The sequence below is a fragment of the Chelon labrosus genome (genome assembly GCF_963514085.1).
Source record: "Chelon labrosus genome assembly, chromosome: 3".
Classification (NCBI taxonomy): domain Eukaryota; kingdom Metazoa; phylum Chordata; class Actinopteri; order Mugiliformes; family Mugilidae; genus Chelon; species Chelon labrosus.
The window spans coordinates 27,129,698-27,156,466 of record NC_140339.1 but is presented as its reverse complement, the minus strand read 5'-3'; the positions used below and the strand labels follow the sequence as shown (position 1 = coordinate 27,156,466).

Below are 26,769 nucleotides of genomic sequence, written 5' to 3'. Positions count from 1 at the left end.
GTTTTGATGCTATTGTGGTGAACTTCTGTGTAGCATAATAAGATGTCTGACGGTTCTCAGTCATCCAGGTCATGGTACATCCAAAAATGCTGAAGAAGTTCAACTGGACTGGAAAATTTCTTGAAGACGTTTCTCCACTCATCCAAGTAGCTACTTGGGGGGAAGTTAAACAGGGACATCTGTTGGTGTTACTCATCAGAAACTTAATGACTAGTGTCTGTTAACGGCCAGATACCTACCTGTCCTTCTCCGATGAATGGTACTCTAATGACCCATCGTCGGACAGAGGCTCCAGTCTCAAGGTGTGAACTGGGTGAAACTTCTTGTTAGTTCCCTTTTGAACAGTTTCTCCTGAAATGCAAGTGTGTATCAACCTCCAGTTTGTATTTGATCACAATCTGTCAGTTTCTGGAAGGAACTAATCTTAAATGATTTATTAGAAGTGTTCATTTTTGGGTTCCTTGACTGTTTACATTAGAATATAACAACCGACTCCAGCTCCGGCAACAGCTCTTTCTTTCAGCATCTGGACTAATGTTATCTCTGGAAACATGCAGTGTTAGATTAATATTTTACTGCACATACACACACCTCGCCACTTTCTAGCACACCTAACATTACCATTACACTATGGTTGCTTACACTATGTTAAAAAAAAAGTATTATGACCCTAAATTCTAACTTTTCTATATTATGTTTTGACTTTGGTGGATGCAGGTTTGATAAGAAATTTCCCATTAACACAACCAGAGTCTAGTTTGAAGGCTAGGCTTATTCCTTAGCTGGCTAATTAGCTACCAGACCTGCCATTTTCACATTGTGTGTCACTGTGTGGTACGCAAACTGCCCAGATGCAGACAGAGAGGATTTGCAACGGTTAGTGAAGTATGCACAGGGCATCACCAGCTGCAGCTTTCCTGCAGTCGAACAGTACATCAAGGAAAAGGGCAGGACTCTTCCCGCCGCACTCATGAACTGTTTACCCCCCACCTCAGAACAAAGGCTGCCCCAGCTTCAGGTCCTGAACCAATAGTGTATTTTCTTTCCAGAAGCTGTAAGACTCACAAACACTACCACCCAATAACTATGTTCCAGGTGCAAGAACCTTCTTATGTGGAATATCTGTATATCCCACACATATTTATCAATACACACCTTATACGCCTATTGCATTGCTTTTATTTATTTTACTTTATTTATGTGGTTAGGCGTATTATTTATACTCTTCTTTTCTATTGTGCTGTGACTGGACCAGTAGTTATTTCCATTCCCTTCCGTGTACCTCATGTCTTGGAATGACAATAAAAACCTTGAAACCTTGAAACCAAAACCATAAACACCACGGAGAGGCTATTGTTGATTCTTGACGAGCCCATCCCTCTCCTTTCACGCGGCCACGCCCTTACTTATGCCGAACTTTAAGCCTTCATAAAAAAAAAAAAATAATAATAATAATAATAATAATAAACGAATGAGTTATAAAACAACTCATCCTCCGAACAGTTGTCATGAATAGAGAAATTAACTAGTTGCAGGCTGTAAACATGTTGTGTTGGGCATTTAACATGGAGGTCTATGCAGATTGATTTCTTTTTGGAGCCAGGGTCAAACGGTAAATGAATGAATGAACTGCAATTTTCCCAGATCCGGACATGTCCACTTGTAGCCTATTTAGTGTGCTGGTGTTCCAGTTCCAAAAAATTCTCCCCCATGATCTATACTCCAGAATCATGTTTACTTGTGACTTGGCCTGTAAGACTATTTAATTAAAAACGTTTTATTATTATTATTTTTTTTTGTTTACCCTTTGGACTGGATTCCAATACTCACATTACCTACCCTTACCACAGGACGTGAAGGCAACATGACACTGTCCCCGCGAAAGGTGACGTCAGCGGCTCCAGGTAAAACGACACACCTTTACTTCCACACACAGACACACACACGCACACGGAGAGGGGCTAGCTTACGGAAGAGAAGCAGGGACAGCTGATAGAAAGTGTGTTTTTGTGTTTTTGCCTTTTGGTTTTTGGTCACTGGCCGATGATGGAGAAACTTTAATGAGCCGGACGCAGAAGTTCACATCTACTCTGCATTACCTCCAACATGTTCTTCAAGGCTGTCGAGGTAAACAAATGTTTTTCTTAAACGTATTAACATTGCCGTGTTAGTAAAAATGTCTCCCACTGGACCACCCAACGCAAATTGAGGTAAAGACTACTATTACGTTACATTATAATTAAGAAGGATATGTCAATTTACTTTATATTACAAACTGTTCTTAGTTGGAGACCCAGTGTTATTGTACAATACAGCACAAAGAAAACACATGTAAACATATCTGTCTTCAGCCAAAGCACAATTTTCAAAATTCTGGTTGTGTGGAGACAACACATATATATCAACACAAACACACAGACTTATCAACCGCAATTTATTATCAAAACATTAACAACATCATCTCAGTAATCTCCTTTGCATTACACCTGAGCCTTGCACAGAATCACACACACACTGTGCGCATATTAGAAATTTTCATTTCTTATATTTATGTATTAATATTATATATTAAGTATTTAGTTAACATTCACAGAATGTTTCAAAAAGCTCTCATTACAAATGAACACAAGGTCTTCTGGTCGTCAGCTTTGTCCAGAGTCAGTGCCTTTTCATCAGGAGGAGGAACAGCTTTTCTCACAGAGGTGTTGTTCAGTGCCAGGAACTTTCTGAGAATTTCATTCATTAAGAAAAACTGGACTGTCATAACATGGTAATGTTGGATCCGCCTTGTAGCCTGCCATGTGTTCATGCGTTTGGTGCTCGTGGGTTCCCGAAAGAACTTCTGGGTTTCTTGCCACAGTCCAGCCTGGCTCTTGCTGTACACCTCAGCTCTTCCTATAAAGTCACTGTTTGAATGAATTGTTAGTTTTTGTTTAGTCTTCTGGGAACCCATTATTTCAGAATGATACACGTAAAGTGACACACTTAGTTTGTTATGCATTAGGCTGCTTCTTCCATCAGTGGAGGAAGAGCATATCCAGAGGTCCTGGCAGAGAGGACTGGTATGAATACATTTTGCCTGCTCATTAAACTTTTTATCTGTTGATAAAAGCATGAGATTAATTGCTCAAACTGAATATTTGCAAAAATGCAACTGAACAGCTGCAGTTACAAATGACAGTTATGAGATAACACAAAATATAACAAATATATAGAATTTAGCTGAAATACTTGTTATGAATTTAATATTCTGTTCATTAGAGAATGACTCCTGTCTGGATCTCAATATAGATTGCTTATTGTGTGATCGTTTTCTAATGCATTACAAATATATGTAAACAAAGATTATCAAGTTGAGTATTTTAGTGCTACCCTTATATATGTGCATGTGTGTACAGGAAAACACAGAGCTGCCGGAACTACGGAGGGACAGCTGCTCTGAACGTTTACTTCCTTCAGTGGTAAGAATTCACCTTTGGTCTCTCTCCTCCCACCTGATCTTTTCCTTAGGTCCTTGTATTGTGAGATAGCAGTAGACAGAACCTTGTCAGTAACATGCAAACAAAGAATATGTCTGCTCGTATGAAAGGACTATTTTTCCAAAATACAAATTAACAGTTCAAGATAACACTTGAAAACTGTTCACGTCCAGTGTCTCATTTGCTTATCTTGAGCGCATTTGGAAATGTTACTGGACCTCAGTATTTCCTTTTAAGTCCACTTCTGTCTTATAATGTATACTTTAGATATTGGTGGACCCAGAATAACTTTAGATACACTTATGTCTTAATTTCCTGGTACTTTCCCTAACCTATCCCAGACCTCAACTGTAACATTAACATAACCTTTTCATTAACCAGTGACCTGCAAATCAGTGATTTTACGATTGGGGACTCCACTTTTGTCCCCATCTCCATCTGCCGTCCATCAGTAGATGTGATGTAAATGAACTGCATGGCCTGGAATACAGACTGCCTCACTGACAGGCATATATATAGTATGTCAGACTGCAAGGCTATCTAACAGACTGATTAACTTGAGGGAAAATGAAAGCTATCATGGACAACCCTCCTCATTCTCATGTCAGGCTGAGGCAGCTCAGGAGCATTTTAAGCCACAGACCACACAGCCACAAGCTGCACAACCTTTAGAATGCTCTTTCTTGCCAACATCCATCATGCTGCACAATGCTACATCACCCAGTACCTCTAGGCTCACCTGAAACTGATCTGATAAAAGATGAAGCTTACTGCCATCTGCCTCATCAATCTATCTGTTTTTTTTACACTTATCCAGACTAAGCAGGATTTTCTGAGCTTTCTCCGAGCTCTCTTCGAGTTCTCTCCAGATATCTGAGCTCCTCACTATCTCTAAGGCTCAGACCAACCACGCTACAGAGGAATTTCGTTTCTAACCATAAGTGTCGGTTGGAACGTAGATTGTCCAGTAAATCGAAAACTTTGCCTTACAGCTCAGCTCCTTATTAAACTCAATGGTCCAATACAGTGTGGTCCCCTAAGCAGAATGATAAAGCTGGTTCATTGTTCCACAACCAGGACAGAATCCACATTGCTCCTTCTGAATCCGAAGTTCGATGATTGGTCAGACTGTCCTTTCCAGCACCCTAGGGTGCATACCCTCTGGTCTCCTTTTTTGAAAATCGAATCCACCACCCCGGTCTGCCAGGTATTGTCCCAGACTTGAAGAGGCGAGGTAGCGTCTTTGCTTTCCTCGCTACCTGATCTAGCTCACTACCAGGTGGTCATCATTTGACAACTCTGCTCCTCTCTTCAGTTGTCATAGACATACGGCTACAGATCTGATGAGGCAACCACAACGTCCATCATTGAACTTTGAATTATTATTTTTAGTTTTTTAGCAGATGTACTGTATATATGCAGATTACTGTATCTTATTCTTTCTTTTGTATCTTATTGTAATGGTGCTGAGATGTTTAACAACTTATAATCTTATCCTATGAGCTTAAGACATGTACATAAGATAGATGTATTCCAGGCCTATGCTCTGTTATTTGCTAATTTGTTAGACTTGTTTTTGCTAAAAACTGCATTTTCTTTTCCGTCTGTCTGGTCATTATTGTCTGTATTAACTGGGTATATTGTCTTTGATTAGCCCGCCCAGAAGACATTTGACTACATACTGGTTGCACACAAGGGGCACAGTGACGAGGACCTGAAGATTCAGAGACAGTTAGCCTTTATACATCAGCTACGAAAGAAAAACATCTCAGTCACTGTGAGTTTCTTCAAAATGCATTAATGTAATGTAGTATGAAAGAATGCTTATAAAGAGAACCTACTAACATGTGTGTGTTGTGTGTTAGAAAATCATCCATGATGACAAAGTGTTTTACGGCCTGCGGGCTCCCAAAGAGACATTTGACGACTACCAGTACCTGCTTAAAGTCTCAGACTCCTGCAACTGGTGTGGAGATGTAAAAGGAGAAGTCCCCCAGGCCACCAGGTAAAGCACAAACCTTGGTGAATTCTGTACAGGTAGTTGACCTTCTGATTGGTCTGCTGTTCACCAACCAGAGGGCTTCTACCCTTTGTCATGTCTCTACTTCGTATGTTACTGTTGGTAGTTCAGACACACAATAGCAATGCATGGGCCTGTGTCCATAAAAAACATCAAAAACCTGTAATAATAGGGTGGAGCTGGCTAATGTTAGCGACCCTGCTAACGTTGGCAGATACTGGTAAAGTTACCAGTCTTTTCAACAGCTTTCAGTTACAATTACGAGTTTCATGCTAACATCTGTGAGCAGGGCTTAGAGTGAGACACAACTGAAAGGATCACTTTTATGTATTGAACTCTTGGCAAGCTGCAGAAGACAATGACACATAAATTGGCTTCTTATTTATTTTTGTACCTCTGTTCCCTTAGCAGTGCCAAAAAGCACAGTGTAATTTCATAGTTTTTCTTTTAAATACAAATACTGTTGTACAAAAACACATTTTTCCCACTACACAGCACAGTAGTAATATTTAGTTTTCCTTATCTTACGTGTTTTCTCCCGGATCGCATGTCAAAGTTAATGTGATAATAACACCTTAACCCAAACACCTGTTATAATGTTCTGGTAGAGCTGTGGCTGACCTGTAGTGTAGAGTGGGTAGCTCGTACCATAGCTCCAGAAGCTCCAACAGACGGTGTAGTCCTGTGTTCTCTACTACAGAAATGGGCTGGTCATCATGAACTCCATAAACTCAATAGTATTCTATGTAACGTTCTGTGACGTTTTCTTTTGTTTTAAACACAGGGTTCAGTGTTTGTCGTTTCAGTGCAGCCTTTGCCTGCGGGCACTCAGTGTATTTTCTTTTGTGATTTATTTTTTTCTAGGTGGTGAATCAAGTTTGTAGTATTGAATCTCCTGCTGCCATCTTGCGAAACATCGACATTGCACAACTTACAAATATTTGTCCAACTGACTTAATTTTCCAGAGGAGAATACTTCCAAACAGCAGACATGTTTAGCCACCAGATTGTTTTCTTCATCTTCTGGGATTTTTGGTAGCACTGATGCTAGCCAACCACTATTAAAACATAAGAAGAAGTTTTGACACTACAGGGATGTGGTTTTGGTTTATTTTAGAGCTAAAACAAATAACTAGAGAAGATCAGGCTTCGGTTTTGTAATTAGTTGTAACGATCTAACGGTATAATATATGTATACAATGCTGCTTAAAAGTATTTGCGGCCCTCAGAATTTTCTACATTTCTGCAACTACATGACCCAAAACATCAGTGGTTTTTTATCCAAACATGAGTCTCTCATTTAAACCAAACAATTCTTCTTTGGTTTCATCCAACCACACATTTGTTTCCCAATAGTATTCTGACAGACAGACAGAAATGTTCTTTTTGGAGAGTAGTGGCATTGTCTCCTGAATAAATAATTTGTTTTTGTATTTGTATTTTCATTCAAATATTTTATTATTCTAACCTGACATTTTTTGCAGTACAATATACACTGCATGCATTTATGTACATGGGCAATTTCTTTTCAAAAGTACTTGCGCGACTTTTGATCTAATTGATAATTACATTTATATTAATAGTATCGGTTCATCTCCACTGAACAACTTTTTATTGTTCCTCCAGGATCCGTATTGTCCATTTCATTCTCTATCAGACGTCTCTCAACACAGGAGGTGAGTTTGATTTGTTCAAGAAAGTTTAATTTAGTTACTTGTTATTTTATACCTTTGTGATATGGAGTTGTGATTGTTTATGTGGACATCTGTTTTCTTTTTCTATAAGAGAATCTAAATGACCTGTTGATGGACAATGTCTTTGAAACTTTGTTCTGCCTCCATGAGGTAAGTCGACCTAACTTTCTCTCTTTATTAGGGAATTTGTTGTCCCAATCTTAATTTTGAATGTCGGCTGATGCCCATGTGACACTTGCTTAGAGCACAGTCAAGCTCAATAGATCATGTTGAACTGAAGTCATGCTGAAAGAAATAAATTCCAGGATTTCTTATCGTTTCTATCGATGGATCAGTTCCAGGATACACTTTCATTACACTACTCTATTACACAATTGTTTATTCACAGTAAGGATCTGATTTGCTGCTAATAAATGAGCGCTCAACAGATCCCAAATAGTCCAGAAAACCCCAGGTTTAGGTTATGACGTGCATACCACACCACCATTACTGAAAAGCACAACAAACTGCCCTGGTTCTCTGTTTAGCTTCATTGTGATTCACATCTTTTTATTGAGAAAGCATTGTTGTCAGGCTCACACCACTGATTTTTGGGCCAACTTATCCGTCTGACATTCAGTTATTTTTAGGGCATCGTGAAAATCGAACAATGTGTCTCATACAATTGGAGAATTAGCAGCTATCCCTTTAAGAAAGACAGAAAACTACAACTAAGCCCACTGAATTTAATGAACTAAAAGCAGCTTGACTGGTTTGCTCTACCTTCAGTTATTATTTGGTTCGATGCATCCCAGAAAAAAAACACAAATAATCATTTACATTTGGGTGCAGGAAAGAAACTCAGCAGAGAGAACAGTAAATACAATAAAGAGGAAGGTCAGTCAAGTGCAGCAACAAAATATAGTACAGAAAAAAAGGTAGTGAATAGAAACAGTCAAAACAATTACGCCAAAAACCAGTAAATTACAGTACAGTAGTGGAAGTGGAAATGTCTTGCAAATCTATTTTTGTCCGGATGTTTCAATGCTGACATGACACTTGTTCAATGTGCTTCTCTGTGGGATTCAAAAAACTGAATGTATTTTTATTTTTCTCATCATTCTCAGAAAAAGATACAGAAACACCTGAGAAAGAAGTGGGCTCGTTGGTCGGCTCTTTTTACATCACAACCAGTCAAGGACATCCAGTCAGTATTTGTCTGTAATATACTGTTTGTCTACTGACAGTCACAGACAGTCATAGATGTCTGTCTGTGATTGTCAGTGGCTGTCACTCCAGAAAATGTTTACATCACTTTAATTACACATACAGTGCCACTTAAAAGTTTTTACGCCATTCAAAATCTTCTACATTTATGCATAAAAATGACTCAAAACTCCTCGAGGTAGATAAGATAACCCAGTCAAACAAAGGAAACGGAAACATTATTTTTGTGCATTAATTTAATCAAGAGAATGAATCATTTGTACATATAGTATATGTGAGTTACAAAAGTATGTGAAGACTTCTTTGGAGTATCTGGTATCAGCAATAACAGCAACTAAATGTTTCCGGTAATTGCTGATCAGTCGCGTGCAGCATCTAAATCCATTCCTCAGTACAGAACTATTTCATTTCTGAGATGTTGGTGGGTTACACATTAATTCACATAAACATGTATTGCTTCAGGTCTGTCCACTGCATTCCTACTGGATCAAAGTCAGGATTTTGAAAAATTATGGCAAGCTGTCCTGGCCCAGATGCAGCAAAGGCCCAAACAAGGACATTACTACCCCTATGTTTCACAGATGGGATGAAGTTCTGATGCTAGAATGCAAGTCTCCAAACATAAGCCTCTCATTTAAACAAAACAGTTTTACATTAGTCTCATCTGTCCACAAAACAGTTTCTCATTAGTCTTCTGGCTTGACCAAATGGAGAGCAGTGGCTTTGTCCTTGCCACTCTGCCATGAACACCATGGTGGTTCAGTGTTCTCCTGATGGTGGATTCATGAACATTAACATTAGTCAATGTGAGAGAGGCCTTTAGTTGCTTGGAAGTTACCCTGGCTTCCTTTGCGACCTCTCAGACCATTTTGCGCCTTGCTTTTGGAGTGATCTTTGTTGGTCGTCAACAACTCATAGATATGTAGTATTGGCTCATATAATTTTTCTGTTTCATTTGTTTGATTGGGTTGTCTTTGTCTACTCTCAGGACATGTATGGAAATATTTACAGTCATTCCTATGCATAAATGTGGAAAATTCTGAAAGGTGAAAAACTTTCAGGACACTGTATATGTGTTGTAAATTTATTGTATTTTACCCCTTTACAGTCAACAGTAGTTCCACTTTCCATGTGACACTGTCGCAAAGCAAACAGACAATTTAACACTGGAGTGGATTTGGGGACAAATCTCTGACTGTCCTTTTGGCCAGACCCTTCCAGACATCTGTGGAGAGACCTAAGCAATACGGTCTAAGCATACTTTTCATCCAATCTGGAACAGTGAAACAAATTGTAGAGACTTGTGTGCTGCAATAGCTGCCAAAGAGGATTCTACAAAGCACCCAGACTTTGAATTAATTGGGGGGAAAAAAACTAATTTACACTATTAAGTGTGCAAAATTGTAGGTGTCTAAATACTAGTAAAGGACTACCACTGTCTGGCTGTAGTTGTCTGTAATTCTGCCCATAACCAAAACTGACCTTTTGGTTGTATCTATAGTCAAGTAAAGAATTAAAGTTATGTTAAAGAAACACTGGAACCTGACAAAAATAAACAGAATTGAGTACGGTGAAAATAAAATAAAGTACAATAAGGAAACTTGACTAAATGTAAGAAAGAAACACAGCGCAATAAAAGTGCAATAAACGAATATAGTAGAATTTAGAAAACAAACATGGTCTGTAAATGTCAGATTGTTAACTACAGTGCTGTGAAAAGGTATTTGATCACCTCATATCTTCTGTTTTTTGTGTATCATAGATAATAAAAATATAACCCTACTATGTGCAGTAATTCAACATTAGAAATGATAAATTCAGCCAATCAAAAATAAGAAAAATCAATAGTTACTAAATACAAACAAGCTGCCGATTACTACCAGCCGTCAGACCATCACTTTAAAAGACTATTCAGAAGTACCAGGTTTGATAAATTTAATCATTTATGAAGAAAGGAAGAGGGTCATTGAAATCCAACAGTGTGAGAATGGATTCAAAGCTACATCTATGGCATTATCAATACATGCAAAAACTATGTGACCATAGTGAGCATTACCAGTAGTAGCAGACCTTGTAAACTGTATACAGCAGTATACTGTCAGCTTTCTGTGCTACTGACTTGTTGTGTCTTGTATACATGTGAGTAAGACAAAACTGAGTTTAATTTAATTGAGACAGGTTTCAGCTTCAGACTTCTGGAAAACACTGCACTAGATCATGACTGAAAAGGTATGGGGTATGTTCATGTGTCTGGTGAGTTCATCGTGTCTGTCTGTTTGTTTTCTCTCTGCAGGAGTTACTTTGGGGAGAAGGTGGCTCTGTACTACCTGTGGCTGGGCTGGTACACTAAACTGTTGGTGCCTGCTGCTGTTCTGGGTGTTGTAGTGTTCCTTTATGGGCTAGCCTTTTTTAACACTAGCCCTCTCATGTAAGTCAGTTATATGTGTACATGAAAGTACAGTACAACAATATGTAATACATGGTCTAGGAATGCTGCTTTTGGATGGATATAAGATTCTTTAGTAACGATAACAGGATAAAGACTAACAAGGCCTTTGAAATTGAAAATGTGTGACTCAGTGATAGGTGTATGTTGTTTTTAATTTTGATCTTTGTGTATCCTTAGTAACGAAGTGTGTCAGTCCAATATAATCATGTGCCCTCGCTGTGATAAGAGGTGTCCGCCGTGGCAACTGTCTGACACCTGCTCCTACGCAAAGGTGAGCTTATTTTCCATTGGCTGTCCTCAATCAGCTGTTGTCATATCACAATAGTCAATGTATCAGTGTAACCCATTTTAAATGAATTGTAACAAGTACACCAACACATTACAGGGTGTAACAGTAATGATGATTAAATTGACTGGGTTAGACTGGGTTATTTTTACATAATCATCAACTTCACATCTCTTGAAATGTCACAGATCCCTGCGAGGAAACAGTTAAAAATAAAAATAAAAGTAGGCAATTTTATTTCCCACTTGAAATCTGACTGGATCTTACAGTGACACAAACTGACAGCAAATTCTAGTCTTTGTAGTTTTTAAATTGTATCTCATCCAAAGAAGATGCGCTGCTCAGGAGAAAGTACTCTTTCCTTACAATATCACAGTCTGTTCCAAAAATCCTCCTCCCCTGCTGAACACAGTCTGGGTTGAACCTCTGTAGGTAACATGAGAACTCCTCAGATCCATGTGTTCATTGGGTGATTTTAAACAGAACTGTAAGCCATTATGTTACTGTTACACCTCTCTTCTCTTCATTTCCTATAACTAAAACCCCAAAACCCCTGGTCTACCCTTGCTATATTTACTTTATTACTCTTACACACACAACAGTGGTCCACCACATTTGCTCGGGACAGACACACTGGGCTGTCTTCCAAACAGCAGTTACATTGACAGTGTGTTTAACAATTCCTTGTTAGCCAGCTGGACTGGTGTCATTTACTGTCTGTTGACATTTTGGTAGTCAAAATTATTTATTCTGTGCTTTTCTTTAGTGGCTCAAACTGCTATGACTACCAACTAGCTTGTTCCACAAGAAGCAATGTGATGGTCTATACTATAGAAATTGCTTAGTTAGGATAATGTACTACACCAGCTGCATTGCTTTGTTGTATTAGACAACATACATGATATCAGCCTCAGTTTGAGACACAACAGTGGAGGTCCACTGAATAGTTTATTTCCTCTGTAGCACAAAGCCTGAAGCCACAATTATCAACAAGTTTAACTTCAGCAAGTGCAGGAAGGAGATTAACTTGTTACTCATTGACAGGTATGATAATTCAGAGACTCACTATTATAAAATGCTTCTAAATATCCACAGACAGACCCTGCCTTTCAGTGCAAAGTAGTCCTAGAAAGGCAGGTAGAATCCCATAGTTCAAACAACTAATAGAAAAGTTATTTAGAGGACCTACACGTTGGAACCAAAATTCTCATCAGACCAAAGTACAGTCTAATGTCCACTCTCGCCCAAGCAATTCTCTACTTCTTCATGTTCTCCCTAAGTAGAGTCAGGTCTCTGTTCATGCAAGAAGACATTGTCAAGGCCTAGCTCAGAACATTTTAACATCCACCATAGTTGGGTCAGTGTGATCCCATCTACTTCAGTTCCTTCCTACATGAAATGTTCATTCCCTCACCACTTAGGAGGAGGCAACAATTACCAACTGACACATTTGGAATGTAAACAGCTCCTCAAACTCCTCACTCATACTTTAAAACAGACACTGTTGATAAACTACATACCTAGTTTAAAGATATCTGATTAGATTAGATTCAGCGTTATTGTCATTGCTTAGAGTAAGTAAGCATTTTTGATTGGTTATATGCATTATGGACAGTGTAGAGAACACAGTATGTACAGTCAGTATACCACACATATATAGTTTACATATACACACACATACACTTAGATAAAAACTCTACAGACTCTACGCACTGCCAGATAACCCCTCAATACCTGAGATAAGGAAGATGACACCAGTGGCTTGGGAAACTCAATTGGGCCTGCCAGCTCAATAGCTGAAGCATTATACAGATGTACTGCCTCAAAAGGTCACCCCAGCAACAGCACAAAAGGGTGACAACATGTGCTACTGTCTTATCTATCAATTGCATCAGCATTCATACAACAGAAGCAGTTGAATGCCAGTGAGCCAACTAGCTAGACTTTAGAGTAAAAACTCAGATAATGTTTGTTTGTCAGACTCCTTCACCACTGTTCTTACCACAAGCAGGTTCTCAGGAGGCATGTTCCACATCTTTTCACAGCCTGGACAATAAAAGGTTTCATGACATCCCTGCCATATGCCTGGCAGTGCCCTACTCTGAGTAGATGACGGAAGTTATCTATCCAGGCCCAGGCCAGTACAAGAGCCTGGATAGTTGTCCAACATCTAACCAAAACTTCCCTCAAATGCTTAATGTAAAGCCAAAAGTCCAAAATAAATAAACTCGAGCTTGCTCCAGAAACCAAAATGGGGAGAGAACATCGGTGTCCCTCCTTGAAAATTCATCATTCTCTCCTACCAGGCTCTGCACCTTCTCTTTAGGAACCCATCCCCGCCTTTGAAACAATAGTGTCACACCTCCCAAACCAATCCCTTACAATCTCTGGGCAGATTTCTGTTTTTGTCCAAACATTGCATTCCCTCTAAACATTACTTCATGGCATTAAGTTATACCCTGCCAAACCAGTTTCAACTTGTATCTTTAGCTTCTGTTGACTTATCTGTCTGGACTTGCTTCAGCATGCTAGTGCCCGTGTCAGACCAGCCTTCTTTTGCACGATGCTGTACACAACAACAGGCTCACCATCTCTTTCAGTATGACTAGGATACTACAGACTACATATTTTTTTGACTTGACACACCTTCTCAAGGGTTTTTCTTTATTTTTATTGTTTTCGACATCGTAGATTAATACTGAGGAATTCAAAAGTATGAAGGAACACATGTGGAATGATGTACGTAGTTAAGTGTTAAACAAACCAGAATATGTTTTATCCTCTTAATTTTGCTGGTTCTTAGGCTCTTAGGCAAAACTCTAATGATCCTGTGCAGAAGAGTTAACTCTTATTCTTCCGGTTTCATCATAGCGTTTTAGGGTTTTCTTGTACATGTTATGGTTTTTGCACCAGAGATAGATTCAGAGTTCTTGAAATTTTCCACACTGACTGTCCTTCATGTCTTAAAGTAACGATGGAATGTCATTTGTCATTACTTAGTTGAGTGGTCCTTGCCATAATATGGATTACAGCAGTAGTTTAATAGGGCTATTCACTGTAGAGAACTGTGGACCAACCCTACCTCTGCCTAAGACAAGAAATTCCAGGAGTTCATTCTGGACCAGGCACACCTCTTTATTGAAAACCATCCCAAATGACTAGTTTTATGAAGCTGGCTGAGAGAATGTCGAGAGTGTGCAAAGCTGTCATCAAAGCAAAAGCTGGCTGCTTTAAAGAATCTCAAATATAAATCCTATTCTGCTTTGTTTAACACTTTCTTGTGTACTGCATAATTCCATGTGTAAGTATTGATCTACCATGTAGGAAAAGAAAGAGAAACCGCTGAATGTGAAAGTGTGTCCAAACTTTTGACTGAAGGCTGACTTTGATATTACCTGAAATGTTTCCAATCATGTAAGTTTACATGACAATGTCACCCTCATTCTAGGCATCTTAACTGCATTAGTATTCCATTGGATTATTATATCTCTGGCATGAAATTGTCCTAAAATTACAATAATATTGTTTGTTGCATTTATTTCTCGGGACAGTATATTATCTAACAATGAGTTATTGGGACAGTCCTGCTCTCTACAGAGGAGACTGACAAAATCAAAAGATTTGAAATAAATGCTGTCTCTATTATTTGTCCTGGAGCTGCACAAGGTCAAAGATGCAATTTGGTGCACTGAAAATTATACAGAAAATAAATGGAGGCACTAATAAAAAACTAAAACTAAAAGTTATCAATCTAACATTAACTGATATTTCTGATTCTTCTGTTTAGACACAAACATAGAACCCTGATTCTGTCTTGTGTGGTACAAGATTAAGCTTCTCTCCTAATATTCATGGTGTGTTTGTATCTTCACAGGTCAGCCTTTTGTTTGACAACGAGGGCACTGTGGCTTTTGCTATGTTCATGGCAATCTGGGGTGAGTCTCTAATAGAGTCTGAGCGGATCCACTGGAACATCTAATATAATGTGATGTGCTGTGTAGTTAATTTTTTAAATTAATCATGTGTTTTCAGCCACGCTGTTCCTGGAGCTGTGGAAGAGACACAGAGCCGGACATGTTTCTAAGTGGAATGTCTATGACTGGTGTGAGGAGGAGGTACAGTTTTCACTATGACTTGTAGAAGCTCAGTGGATTGTCAACATAGAAAACAAAAACATTTATTTACATTGTTCTAACCAAAAGCTTATCTAAAATCAAATATATGCTTTGTGACGAGATACCTGCTGGAGAAAGCTAATGTACACTTGTGCAGTCATATGCAGTCATGTGCACAAAATCACATTAATTTGCAATACAACCACAGGCATAATATTCATTTTCTGAAAAAAAAGTACACACTTGTCTCCAGCTCCTTTCCTCCTTAGCTGTGTAAGACTACAGTACATGCACTTATCTTGTAAGACTACAGTACATGCACTTTATGAAGAGTAACACTGTAATTCACAATTTCAGATTCTTTTGTTCATTCCTGTTTTGTTTTTTTTATCACGGTGTTATTCTTTCTTCACATACGTAATTCAGTCATCTGTTTGACATTTCCACCAAGCTGGCAGAGCTTTGTCCTCTGATGTTCACAGCATTACAAAGAAATTTAGGAGAAGACCTCACTTTTTTGTACAATCTGTCCATTTCACTAACTGGAAGATTGGCAGCAGTAGAACTGTCCATACTACCTCAAATAAATGACCCCTTTGCTATGATGCTAGTCCAACCTACAGCGCAATAGTTTAACACCTTAGACTCTAACTTAGTGCAGTTCTACTGGAAACATAAGCCCTTTCAAATATCATGAAGTCATCCTCAAATGTATCCAAATGGCCACAACATTCACTACAATCACAGCAACCATGGCTGGACAAGAAATATCAGTATCAGACCTCCCTTTCCTTACACAGCTAGTTAAAAAGTATAAGTATTTCAAAAGCCAGCTTGGTGGAAATCCAATCCAAGGGAGCCATATTGAGTTTTAACGCTCTTGTTAAAATGTTTCATTTCTTGATGCAACGTTCCTTGTAATATGTGTGTCTTAAACCTCTGCTTTCTTGTGTCAACAGGAGGAACTGATCTTGGAAATAGTCAATGATCCAAACTGTACAGCCAAACAGTTCACACATTCCTACTTCCGCAGTACTTTGGTTCTCATCCTGGTCACACTTATGGTAAGACAAACAGTCTTACCATGCAGTCTGCTGTACCTTATGTTTGCACATACAAGGAATTTATTTTGGTGGTTGCTACAATAACATAAGTCAAGAAAAAATCGGACGATAAAAAAATATTGAAGGAAGTGGACAGATTGTTCATGAAAAAGGTGCACATTAACAAGCAAAGTGTAAAAAAATATTCATTAACAAACAAAGTGTGTTTATATAATACATGTAGACTTAAAATGTGTGTGTGACAGGGTTATTCTGCAAGTTCAGTTGCAGATGGGAAGAAACTGTTCCAAAACCTCACGTCAGAAGGGAAAGCTCAAAATATTTGTGTCCAGGGTGAGAGGGGTCAGCTGCAATCTTTTATTCCCACCTCAGAGTCCATGCCCAATCGCCCTATCAGCAGACTGTATCAGTCAGCAAGTGAAACAGCAAACAGTGAAACATTAATTCATCACTGGCCAATTTAAGAGGTCCTAATCAAACAGGACCTGAAAAGGTGACCTGAAAAGTTCCTGTCTAAATAGCCACAATGTATTTTTTCCCCGTTAAACCATTTTGCTTACTTCCTGCTGATTTGGGATCAAGTACAACTTTGTACAAACTAGCAGTAAAAATAATTAAAATAAGCAACATGTTTGTCAACTTATGGTATTGTTGTGTTGCAGTTAATGCTAATCATCGGTCTAGCTCATGCTCTGGTGGTGTTTCGAGTGGTGGCTGCCCCCTTGATGTCTAACTCTGAGTGGGAATTTTTGAGGGACCACGCCAACCCTCTCACTGTGATGCTTGGGGCCGTGCTGCACTACGTCACCATTCAGATCATGACCCGGGTATGTATACCTGTTTTCTGATCCTCATACAATATTCACTCAGTGTAGAATTAGCGAAAACGGGAAAACATTTACAGACGTCAGAGCATAGTCCAGAGCAAAATAATTCAAGTGCCGAGTCTCAAACAAGGGCTGCAATTGCAATGGACACAGTTCTTTTCTTGGGCAGCAGTTGTTTGTGTTATTTCAAATTTCAGGAGCTTGTAAGTGGCTCAGAGTTGACTAACAGTTAAGAGATACCATTTAAACTAATGTGAAAGAGTATCTCAAAGTCAGTTTCTCAAAATTAAATGTTTAGTTCATTCAGGTGTGAAACATTAGAACAAGCTGAAGGGTGGATGTTAGAAAAGCATTGTCATACAGACATCTTTTATGACTGTATAAATGCTCTCTGGGGTATAGGGGACATGTTTTGTTGTCAACAGTAAAGACACAACCTCATGAGCAGACCCTCAGAGGATTCATCCCAGGATGCAGACATGTGGTAGGATTCAAAAAAGAAAAGCCAGGCTGCAGTTCTCAAAATCATATGACCAGTAGACTTTTGGAAATAAGGACCATGGACAAAATGAACCTCTATCAAAATGATGAAAAGAAGAAAGTGTGGAGATAAAAAAAAACTGAATCAGCTCATGAGCTAAGGCTATTAAATAATTTTTCAAACATGATTTCTTTTGACTGACCTGCTGAAGAAGTCAGAGAGAGCCACAACAAGCAAGAATAAAACTAAATGGCTATGAAACACTGAGCTAAATTTGGATCTAGAATCAGATTGTATTCTTGTTGTCAGCGGTTCTGCCTTTCAAACTGTTCATGCTGTGTCTTGAATTAGCATACTGTGGTACCCTACTGAATGAAAAATCTCAGAATGCTCAAGCCTCATGTAGACTAACATTAATACAGTACATTTTCCCACTTTTCAACTTGAGCATGTTATGTAGCTATAGTGATTTAAAATTGTGGGTGATCAAGGCTCATGTCTAGTAATCCACTTAAAGCAACAACTCCAAAGAGTATATAAGACAAGACCTTTGGAGCTTAACCCCATCCCTCTTGTAGCTTGAGAAGGCTCCACTGTGAATGTCAATTGGAGCGTCATCAAACATTGTAAGGGTCACCACACTACTGCTACGTTTACTACCACTTCTGCAGTCCCTCAGTTCTCAACAAATTCTTCCTCTTACGATGACCTGCCTGCCGCCATTGTAATGACTTCATCAATGTTCATGACTGTTTGTGTCTTTCATTATAACAAACCTGCAGGTGAACAGATGGGTGTCACTGAAGCTATGCTACATGGGTGAGAACAAAGGCTTTTTTTATTATGCATTCCTGCAATTAATAAAAAAAAAAATAAAGATTTAAACTAATTAAAATTTACACAGATGAGCCACAACATCCTGACTATTTGATATGAAATAAAATAGCACATGCTTTTGTCTGGGATACAGCATGGACAAGGCTTAAGGGGAGCTCCTGGTCAATGATCAATGCTGTCCCTATTAATACTGGTCCAATGAGAAACACACCATGAATTAACCACAGGGGGATTAGGGGTTAAGACAATTTTGATGCATTGACAAGTCAGGATTACAGAATATCTGGTAACATCTCAATGCCAGTGACTTGCTGCACACAGTTTCTGCAGCAGTTGTGGCAGCAGGTGACCAATGAGTCACATAATTGGCATGTGGTCATTGTGTTCTGGCTCATCAGTGTATAAATCCAGCAAAATCAAGTATTCAACAATTTGAGAAATTCCTCACTACTTACTGTACGTTCATGTGCTTCTCTGTATGTGTCCATTCAGAGAATCTGAACTCAACTGCTGCAACAGAGAGGAGCTTCACAGTCAAGATGTTCACCTTCCAGTTCTTCACTCTCTTCTCCTCTCTCTTCTATGTTGCCTTTTTTCTGGGCAGGTACTGTTTCTGTGATTGTCAAAAAGCATACATAAATTGTGATAATTATGAGGTCCAATGTGTACTGTTGCTCCTCACTAAACGTAAACGCTTCAGACATAATAAATATGAAACAAAAAAAAAATGTATTCTGTAGAATCAAAGCTTGGTTTGTACTAATGCACCCAGTCTATGCAGAGCCTATCCTGGTGAAAGCATTTATACATGTGCGACTAATCTGCTGTGTTGAGTTGAGGAACGGATTTTATCCAAACAAACTGAGTACTGTAATGAAATCAAAAAAATTCTTTGAAATCTGCCACATTAGTTTTCAGTGTCATTGTGTATTTTTAAAGGTCTGATATGATTTAGCTTTGAGATATATATATATATTTTTTTTTTTTATGTATTATTTTTTTTTTTACATCACAAAAACTTGCTGTTTTACCATTTACATGGAGGGTTCAACTGCTGATCTGAAGTCTTTTTGCCACAGGATAAATGGCCATCCAGGAAACTATGTGCGTGTTGCTGGGTTCAGACTGGAGGAGGTAAGAAGATTCATTCAGTGTTCAGAAGTTAAGCTACACACTGCAATGTTTAACATTCACCTGTGTTGTGTTTTGTAGTGCCATCCCAGTGGTTGTTTGACAGACCTCTTTATACAAATGGCTGTGATCATGTTGCTGAAACAGACACTAAACAACATCTTTGAGTTTACTGTGCCGTGAGTATCTTCAAGTCTCATTTAAGGAAGCAGCTGATAAAACTGTCCCAACGTCAAGACCTCATCAAAAAAACTCAGTGATAATGTGTCATATTCTCCATTTGTGTTTTTCCAGCTGGCTGAAGAGTTGTGTGAGCAAAAATGCCGCAAAGAAGCTGGAGAGGAAGTGTGGGCACTGTTATAGAAAGGCCTGTCGTGATGAACAAGGCCGGATTGAACCATGTGATATCTGCAAACTTAGGGATTGGCTACATAACTATCACCTGGCCAACACCGACGCCTTCAGCCTGTTTAATGAATTCCTGGAAATGGGTAGGTCCATAGTCCCTCACCAGTCATCACAACTAAAAAACAAGTATTGACAGTATTCATTATTTCCTTTGCTCTCACAATTATTGAAGATACAACTATTGATTTGGAGTTATTGTTTTGATATACACTGATCACCCGCAACATTAAAACCACTGACAGAAGAAGTAAATAACAATGACGTTTTTGGACCCGGCGTTTATGTGGATGTTACTTAGACATGTTCCACCTACCTAGGCCAGACCAGGCACCCCAACCTCATAGCAATGACACTCCTTGATGACAGCAGCCATCCCCAGCAGGATGCAGCCTGACACAGATACACACACAAAAACGGTTTAGGAACAACTAAAATAACATGAAGAACAGCACAAGGTGTTGACCTGGCCTCCAAATTCACTAGATCCCAAACTGATCAAGTATCTGTGGGATGATCCACAGAGGCCCCTCCCCTCAACCAATAGGACCCCCAGGCCCCCACTAACAACATTCTGTTGCTAGACACCACAGGACACCCTCAGAAGGCCCATGTCCATTCTCTGATGAGTCACAACTGTTTTGGAGGCACAAGGGAGACCTACACAATATTAGGACATTAGGTCATAATGTTATGCCTGATCGCTATATGTCAGTGACATTTAAAACTGTTTTATATTTCATTTTGAACTCAATCACTTATCTTTTTACTCTGCTGAAACATCTCGGAGTAATAATGCTGTCTATGCCCTGCAGTGATCCAGTTCAGTTTCACCACAATATTTGTGGCGGCATTCCCGCTTGCTCCCCTCCTCGCTCTCATCAACAACATCCTTGAGATACGCCTGGATGCCATAAAGATGGTCCGTCTGGAGCGACGGCTGATTCCTAGGAAGACCAATGACATTGGTGTGTCCGTTTATATGAATATCAGCCAAACTTTCTGTGTGAACAGCGTGAATCAATAGTCTGAACCAGCTAAAATTATAAAAGTTACTGAAGTCTGTATCAGACCACTCCACGTGAAACATTTAACATTTCAATCAGGCCTGAAAATGCTATAAAAGTAAAATAAGAATACAGGTACATGTATGTAACCATATTTGTTGACTGTCATGTCCTTGCAGGTGTGTGGTTGAAGGTTTTGGAAGCCATTGGAGTGTTGGCAGTGATCGCTAATGGTCTGGTCATTGGAGTCACATCAGACTTTATTCCTCGTCTTGTCTACCATTACCGTTATGGCCCATGTGCGAATGGAATCTCTCATACAGAGTCAGTCATACTTCATCTGGTAGAAACGCAAGGTAACATGCCATGCCGGCAAACTGTTTTATGTGTTTTTATGCATTTTGTGCTCTTGTTGCAGCTGCATGGCGGGATACATTAATGATACTCTGTCCACGGCTCATATAACACACAACTCAAGTGACTTCAACACCACAGAGTGCCGGTGAGACTAAGACTGAAGTATTCGGCTCAGTGTTAACATGGACAAGCGTAATTTGCAAATGAGATGAACACGACAACTTGTATTTCGTGTGCAGCTACAGAGACTACAGGAGCGAGGACTACAGTCTAACTTCTCAGTTCTGGTTGGTCCTGGCTGTGCGGTTTGCCTTCGTCATCCTCTTTGAGGTTTGTCTCTTAGGTGTGATGGAGACTATGTTGTGCACATTAGAGTACATTGATGAAGTCAGTTGAATGGTTTTGTCTGTGTCCTGTGTGTTTCTACAGCACGTTGTGGTCGTCTGTAAATTTATAGCCGCCTGGTTCGTCCCCAATAGTCCCCTTAAGGTGAAGAATGCTCGGCTCCATGACAAACTGGATCGGCTGAAGAAGGAGCTGTAGTAAGTCTGCAACAAAGCAGGACATGTTCAAGTCATATTAGAGGACTTGAAACTAACTAACTGCTTTCAACACATACAGCTATGATGTGGAAATATCTGGTGTTTTATTACTAATAATTAATCAAATTAATCAGTTGTTATTTCCTGATTTCACTGATCTCTGTCTCTGCCCCAAAGGACTATGCAAGATGAGAACTCGATCTAAATGAAAATTTATATGTTCACTATTTAAAGGTTTAATATTGTAAAATGCAACTAACTAATCACAAATTACTTTTCTCTAAGGATAAAGCTAACTTATACAACTGACATTTGCAAAGTGAAAATAAATAATGACCAGTGGTGAAAAAGATAATATAGTTGCTGGATTCTCTCCCAGGGTGGTTGATGTATCCTGGTAAACTCTGAGTGGACTCCTCCATGAGCATTAGGAGTATTGTTAACTACTCCAGTAAATAAGACAAACATTACTTTACTTTCAATAGATGGTTAGCACGACTCCAGTTGGAGAAGAAGACACAATGTTTTAGCCACACACAAAAGGCCCACCCATCTTACCCTCTTCTAAGAACAAAATGATTTTTAATACATTTAATATCTGAAAACTATTGCTCAATTCAGAATAACTTCACTAACACTGAGCGTGTCATAAAGCTGCACAATCACTCTTTACACTGAACAGCCAACAACACATTGCTTCCTGTAAAACGTGTCTTTAGCCGATACTGATACCATGATAAAAAAAAAAGTGCCAGCTGATATTTTTCAAAATATTGTCTTTCTGTGATTCCCTCAAAGATATCCTTTGCATGAGCCATGAGGTGACAAAGTAAACTGTTCTTGTTTGGGTTGGGAGGGCTGTTAGTTGTTGTTAGTTGAAAAAAAGCTACAGTGACATGTTCTTACCTGCAGAGGGGAGGAGGTGAGATTGAATGGTCTATACACTCACTTAAAAAAAAATCCTTTGTTTATCTTTGAAAGCTATTGTGTACAAAAATAATTACCTTAGGGAGGAGGTACCCTACATGCAGCTGAATACCATCTGAAAAAAAACCAAACCATTGTCTAGGTGTGTAGACATTCGATGTTGTAGTATTCTGTTCCTGTGCATACTGTAGGCAACACTAGTAATCATATTGTAGTTTCCTACAGAGGCTGCATGCACACACTAGTATTGAATCTCACATCATACACAGACTATGGATAAGTACCTCATACAACCTGCTTTAAAGACACCAAACCATCCCTTTAACCCTCATGCATCAGTTTAATTTACTACCCTCTTGAGTCATTAAGGACAAAAATGTCCACATCCAAAAAAAATGCTATAAAAACTTAACTGGTTAATATTTTTTTCAGCTTCTTTTCTGCATAAATATTGTAAAGCACTTCAGCACTTTGCAAAACTACCAAAAAGTCCATCATTTTGAGGATTTAACCCTTTAAATTCCAGTTTGATTACTTAAAGTCACTGTTGTTTTTTAACGAAAAAAGAAAACACAAAAAAATTAGTTATTTTCCATAAAACTAATGTTGGGATGCCGGGGCATTTTTGAATTGATTGCATTATTAGTTTTTGTGTAGCATCAGATTTAAAATGTACTAACCCCTTGCGACGTTATTGGACAAAAATGTCCCACTGACTGCCATTAAACCACATTTTTTAATCTCTCAGCCATGACACAGTATGATCATTCATTCTGCAATATTAGGGTTTCATTTTTGAGAAAAGTAGTCACATCATTTTTAGTGTTCAACACTAAAATCAGCCATTTCCCCTTTATAGGGCCTATGCATAAAATGTTTGTTATGTCATTAACTTTTGTGCTTGTGTATTTGAATTCTGTTCAGCTTTTACAAGGAACCATTGCAGAATTATTGAGACATCCCAATAATAAACAATTAAAATAGTCCAGAGACAAATAAGCTGAAACAAGGCCAACTGGACCAAGGGAATTTTTTGAAAACCCTGCATTCCTGCTCACTTCAATCCCCACAATACAATGAGACAGAACAGCCAAGTAAAAAACAGAGCAGTGTACTTTATGTTGTTCAGTGAACCACACCACACCTTCAGAAACGCAGCTTGTTAGGAAACGATTAAACAATCCGCCTACACCTTTGGGACAAAGCACAGAGGAGGAGAAAAGAAAGCCAAAGGGGCCTCTGAGATATAATGAAAACTTCATGGGCACAGATGTTAAGACTGTGTTTCAGCCCCATTCACACTTGAATGGACAGACTGGAGCTTCTGACTGACAATGGGTCGTACCATTCATTGAAGACAGAGGACAAACAGTTTCCTCGTTAACAGACACCAGTCATTAAGCCTCTGTTGAGTAACACCCACAGATGTTCCTATTTAAACCCCAACTCTCCACCAGTCCTTTAGAACTGCAGAAGCCGCTTGGATGTGTGGTGAAACGTCTTCAAGAAACTCTACACGTCCACATGCCCTTGTTTCAACTTATTTGGATATACCGAGACCTGGATGACTGAGAACCTTCACAGACAAATTGCTTGTCATCTTGTCTTTTGACAGTTAAAAGACTTAAAAGTGAAGCTGCAGAATAAGACAGTTTTAGTTTGCATTAGCAACAACCTAATAACCCTCGAGCTGATGACAATTTAAATAGTGACTACATTTAGTGAGTGCAATAGACAACATTTGGTAGGCTACGAGGCAGGTGGAGCTGTTTGTGTAAAGACCAAAGTGAAGCTTACCTGACCTTTCTTGGAAGATATATGCAGGGACTTCACGTTTTTCCAAAGTGTGTACAACCAAATGGATCTGGAGATTTAGTGTTATAGATGACCTAACCTAAGATAATGACTGAGACAACTCACAACCAAAAAATGACAAAATATCTTCTCCAAACATTAGATGTTTCCATGTCCCAAGGCCCCACAACATACAAAGACAGAGTTTGAGAGGGAGAGCGACTGCTCAAGTGTTTCTGCAAATTGAAGGACTCACACTGATAAACTAAGGCCCACAAGATGCACGGGCCAAACCTGTGGGTACTTGGGTCAGCCTGTAGGGCACTAGGCCCACCACATCAACACTGTCAATACCTAGGCTTGTCATGTCATGTCTAAATTCCTTTTATTCATTTAATTTTTTTCCATTTTCCATTTTTTTTCAGTGAAATAAAACGCTGCAAATCCACAGAAGTCTGACATCCCAAGCCTGACCTCAGACAGGCTGTCACTGACAAGTCCTGACTAGCTGAAGTATGAAATGGGGGGGTTATTGTATTCTTGTTTTTGTAGATTGTATTTTCTGGTGAACTCTAATCCAGAGTGCATTGTTTATGTATTGAGATACTATTGGACTTTTATTTTCTCCTGCAGACATTTTACTATAGAGCCATCAGCATGTGTTCAGCACAACAACTGATAATCTTGAAAAGTTTTCATATTATCCATTCATTAATGTGATGTACCTGTTTTTCCTCTGGAGGACTTTCAGGAGTGGGGGGTGGCTGTCATTGGCTGACAGGCGGGGTACACCCTGGACAGGTCACTGTACTGAATAATAAATGTAGTAAAATATTTCTTTTTTGTTATTTACTGTGTTCCATTAAGCAGCTTCACAGATAGGTTTGTCCCATATTGGAAATATATCAATTTGCAGTTCATTGAAGACAGGCACTGAATTCAGTAAGTGTATTCTGAGGTTTACTGCAGTTGAAACTCTTTGAGAGACATTCAGTCTGGGAAAGAAGGGGTGTTGCTGTCCGTTGGGGTCGTTTGCCAATATGATGTGCCACTCTTGATCTGTTAGTAGACAGACAGTGGAAAAACACTGCAAAAACTATATAAATGTTAGTAGCCATGAACCAGGGAGATTCATAGTTACTTGTGCAGCATATTGTAATTACACTAGGCTGAAAGCGTGACAAATATTTTTACTTTATTTAAGCCTGTGCATGAGTATGATGAATGATAATGAATACATAAACACAGAATTATATAAAATATGATGAATCTAGCTGTGGTTTTATGATCACAACTTATGATACACTACAACAAGTTAAATGCAGTACTGATAAACTGACATAACAGGATATACTGTAGACATTGGGTATTGTATTGTGTATATATACACAGTGACACTGCCCTTCAGAATTTTCAACATTTCATTCTAAAATGACTTACACATCGGCAGATGTTCACACAAGTCCAGAGAGAAGACCAAGAGAAGCCAGTCAAACAAATGAAATAGAAATATTGAAGTGGTTCTGGACTGAGGAATGAGCTTCAATTCCTCCATGCCTTTAGACGACAGATCAGCAGTTACTGGAAACGTCTATCTGCTGTTATTACTGCAAAAGAGGGTCACACCACACACTGAAGACAGGTGTTCGCTCACTTTCTTGAATGACGCAGAAGAATAATACTTCAGTTTTGCTGGGTTGTCTCCGTCTACTGTCAGGACTGAAGGACTCAAAACCGCTGATGTTTTGAATCATTTTCATGCAGAAGTGTAGAAAATTCTGAAGGGTGCAAAAACTTAGCACACACTAAACACCAAAATACATAGTAACATGCAAGTAATGTTAAGGTTAATATATTTTAGACAAACAGAAATTTTGGTAAATTCTGTCAGTAGACGGTACAGTTAGCAGAGGAGCGTTGGGTACACATGAAGTCACTGGTGACCTCTCTATAACCTCTGGATTCGGTTAGACCACTTCCTGTTCGACAAATGACAAGAGATATGTCGGGTATGAAGAGCATCTGTTCACAGCAGACAAAAACGGGTACAACTGTACTGTATGTTTACATCGTGGTAAGTGCTGCGTGAAACCTTTCATACACTGAATTTGTGGAAGTACCTTTAATTACAGAAAGGTGTGTGCAACT

The 26,769-nt window shown here is 39.0% G+C and overlaps 1 protein-coding gene across 1 annotated transcript; it reads left to right on the top strand.

The window, feature by feature from the left end:
• The first annotated feature begins 1,534 nt into the window (after positions 1 to 1,534).
• On the top strand, positions 1,535 to 25,451 carry LOC311485503 (anoctamin-9-like). The gene is made up of 24 exons (XM_084540968.1): positions 1,535 to 2,127; positions 3,399 to 3,461; positions 5,134 to 5,256; positions 5,345 to 5,484; positions 7,126 to 7,175; positions 7,285 to 7,343; positions 8,300 to 8,379; positions 10,693 to 10,827; positions 11,026 to 11,119; positions 15,009 to 15,069; positions 15,167 to 15,249; positions 16,209 to 16,313; positions 16,976 to 17,140; positions 18,404 to 18,440; positions 18,951 to 19,062; positions 19,538 to 19,592; positions 19,671 to 19,768; positions 19,884 to 20,080; positions 20,810 to 20,962; positions 21,181 to 21,325; positions 21,420 to 21,503; positions 21,598 to 21,688; positions 21,788 to 21,900; positions 25,047 to 25,451. The coding sequence occupies exons 1-24, from the start codon at positions 2,107 to 2,109 to the stop codon at positions 25,078 to 25,080; spliced, it is 2,298 nt and encodes a 765-aa protein (XP_084397094.1). The 5' UTR covers positions 1,535 to 2,106; the 3' UTR covers positions 25,081 to 25,451.
• Positions 25,452 to 26,769: the final 1,318 nt, after the last annotated feature.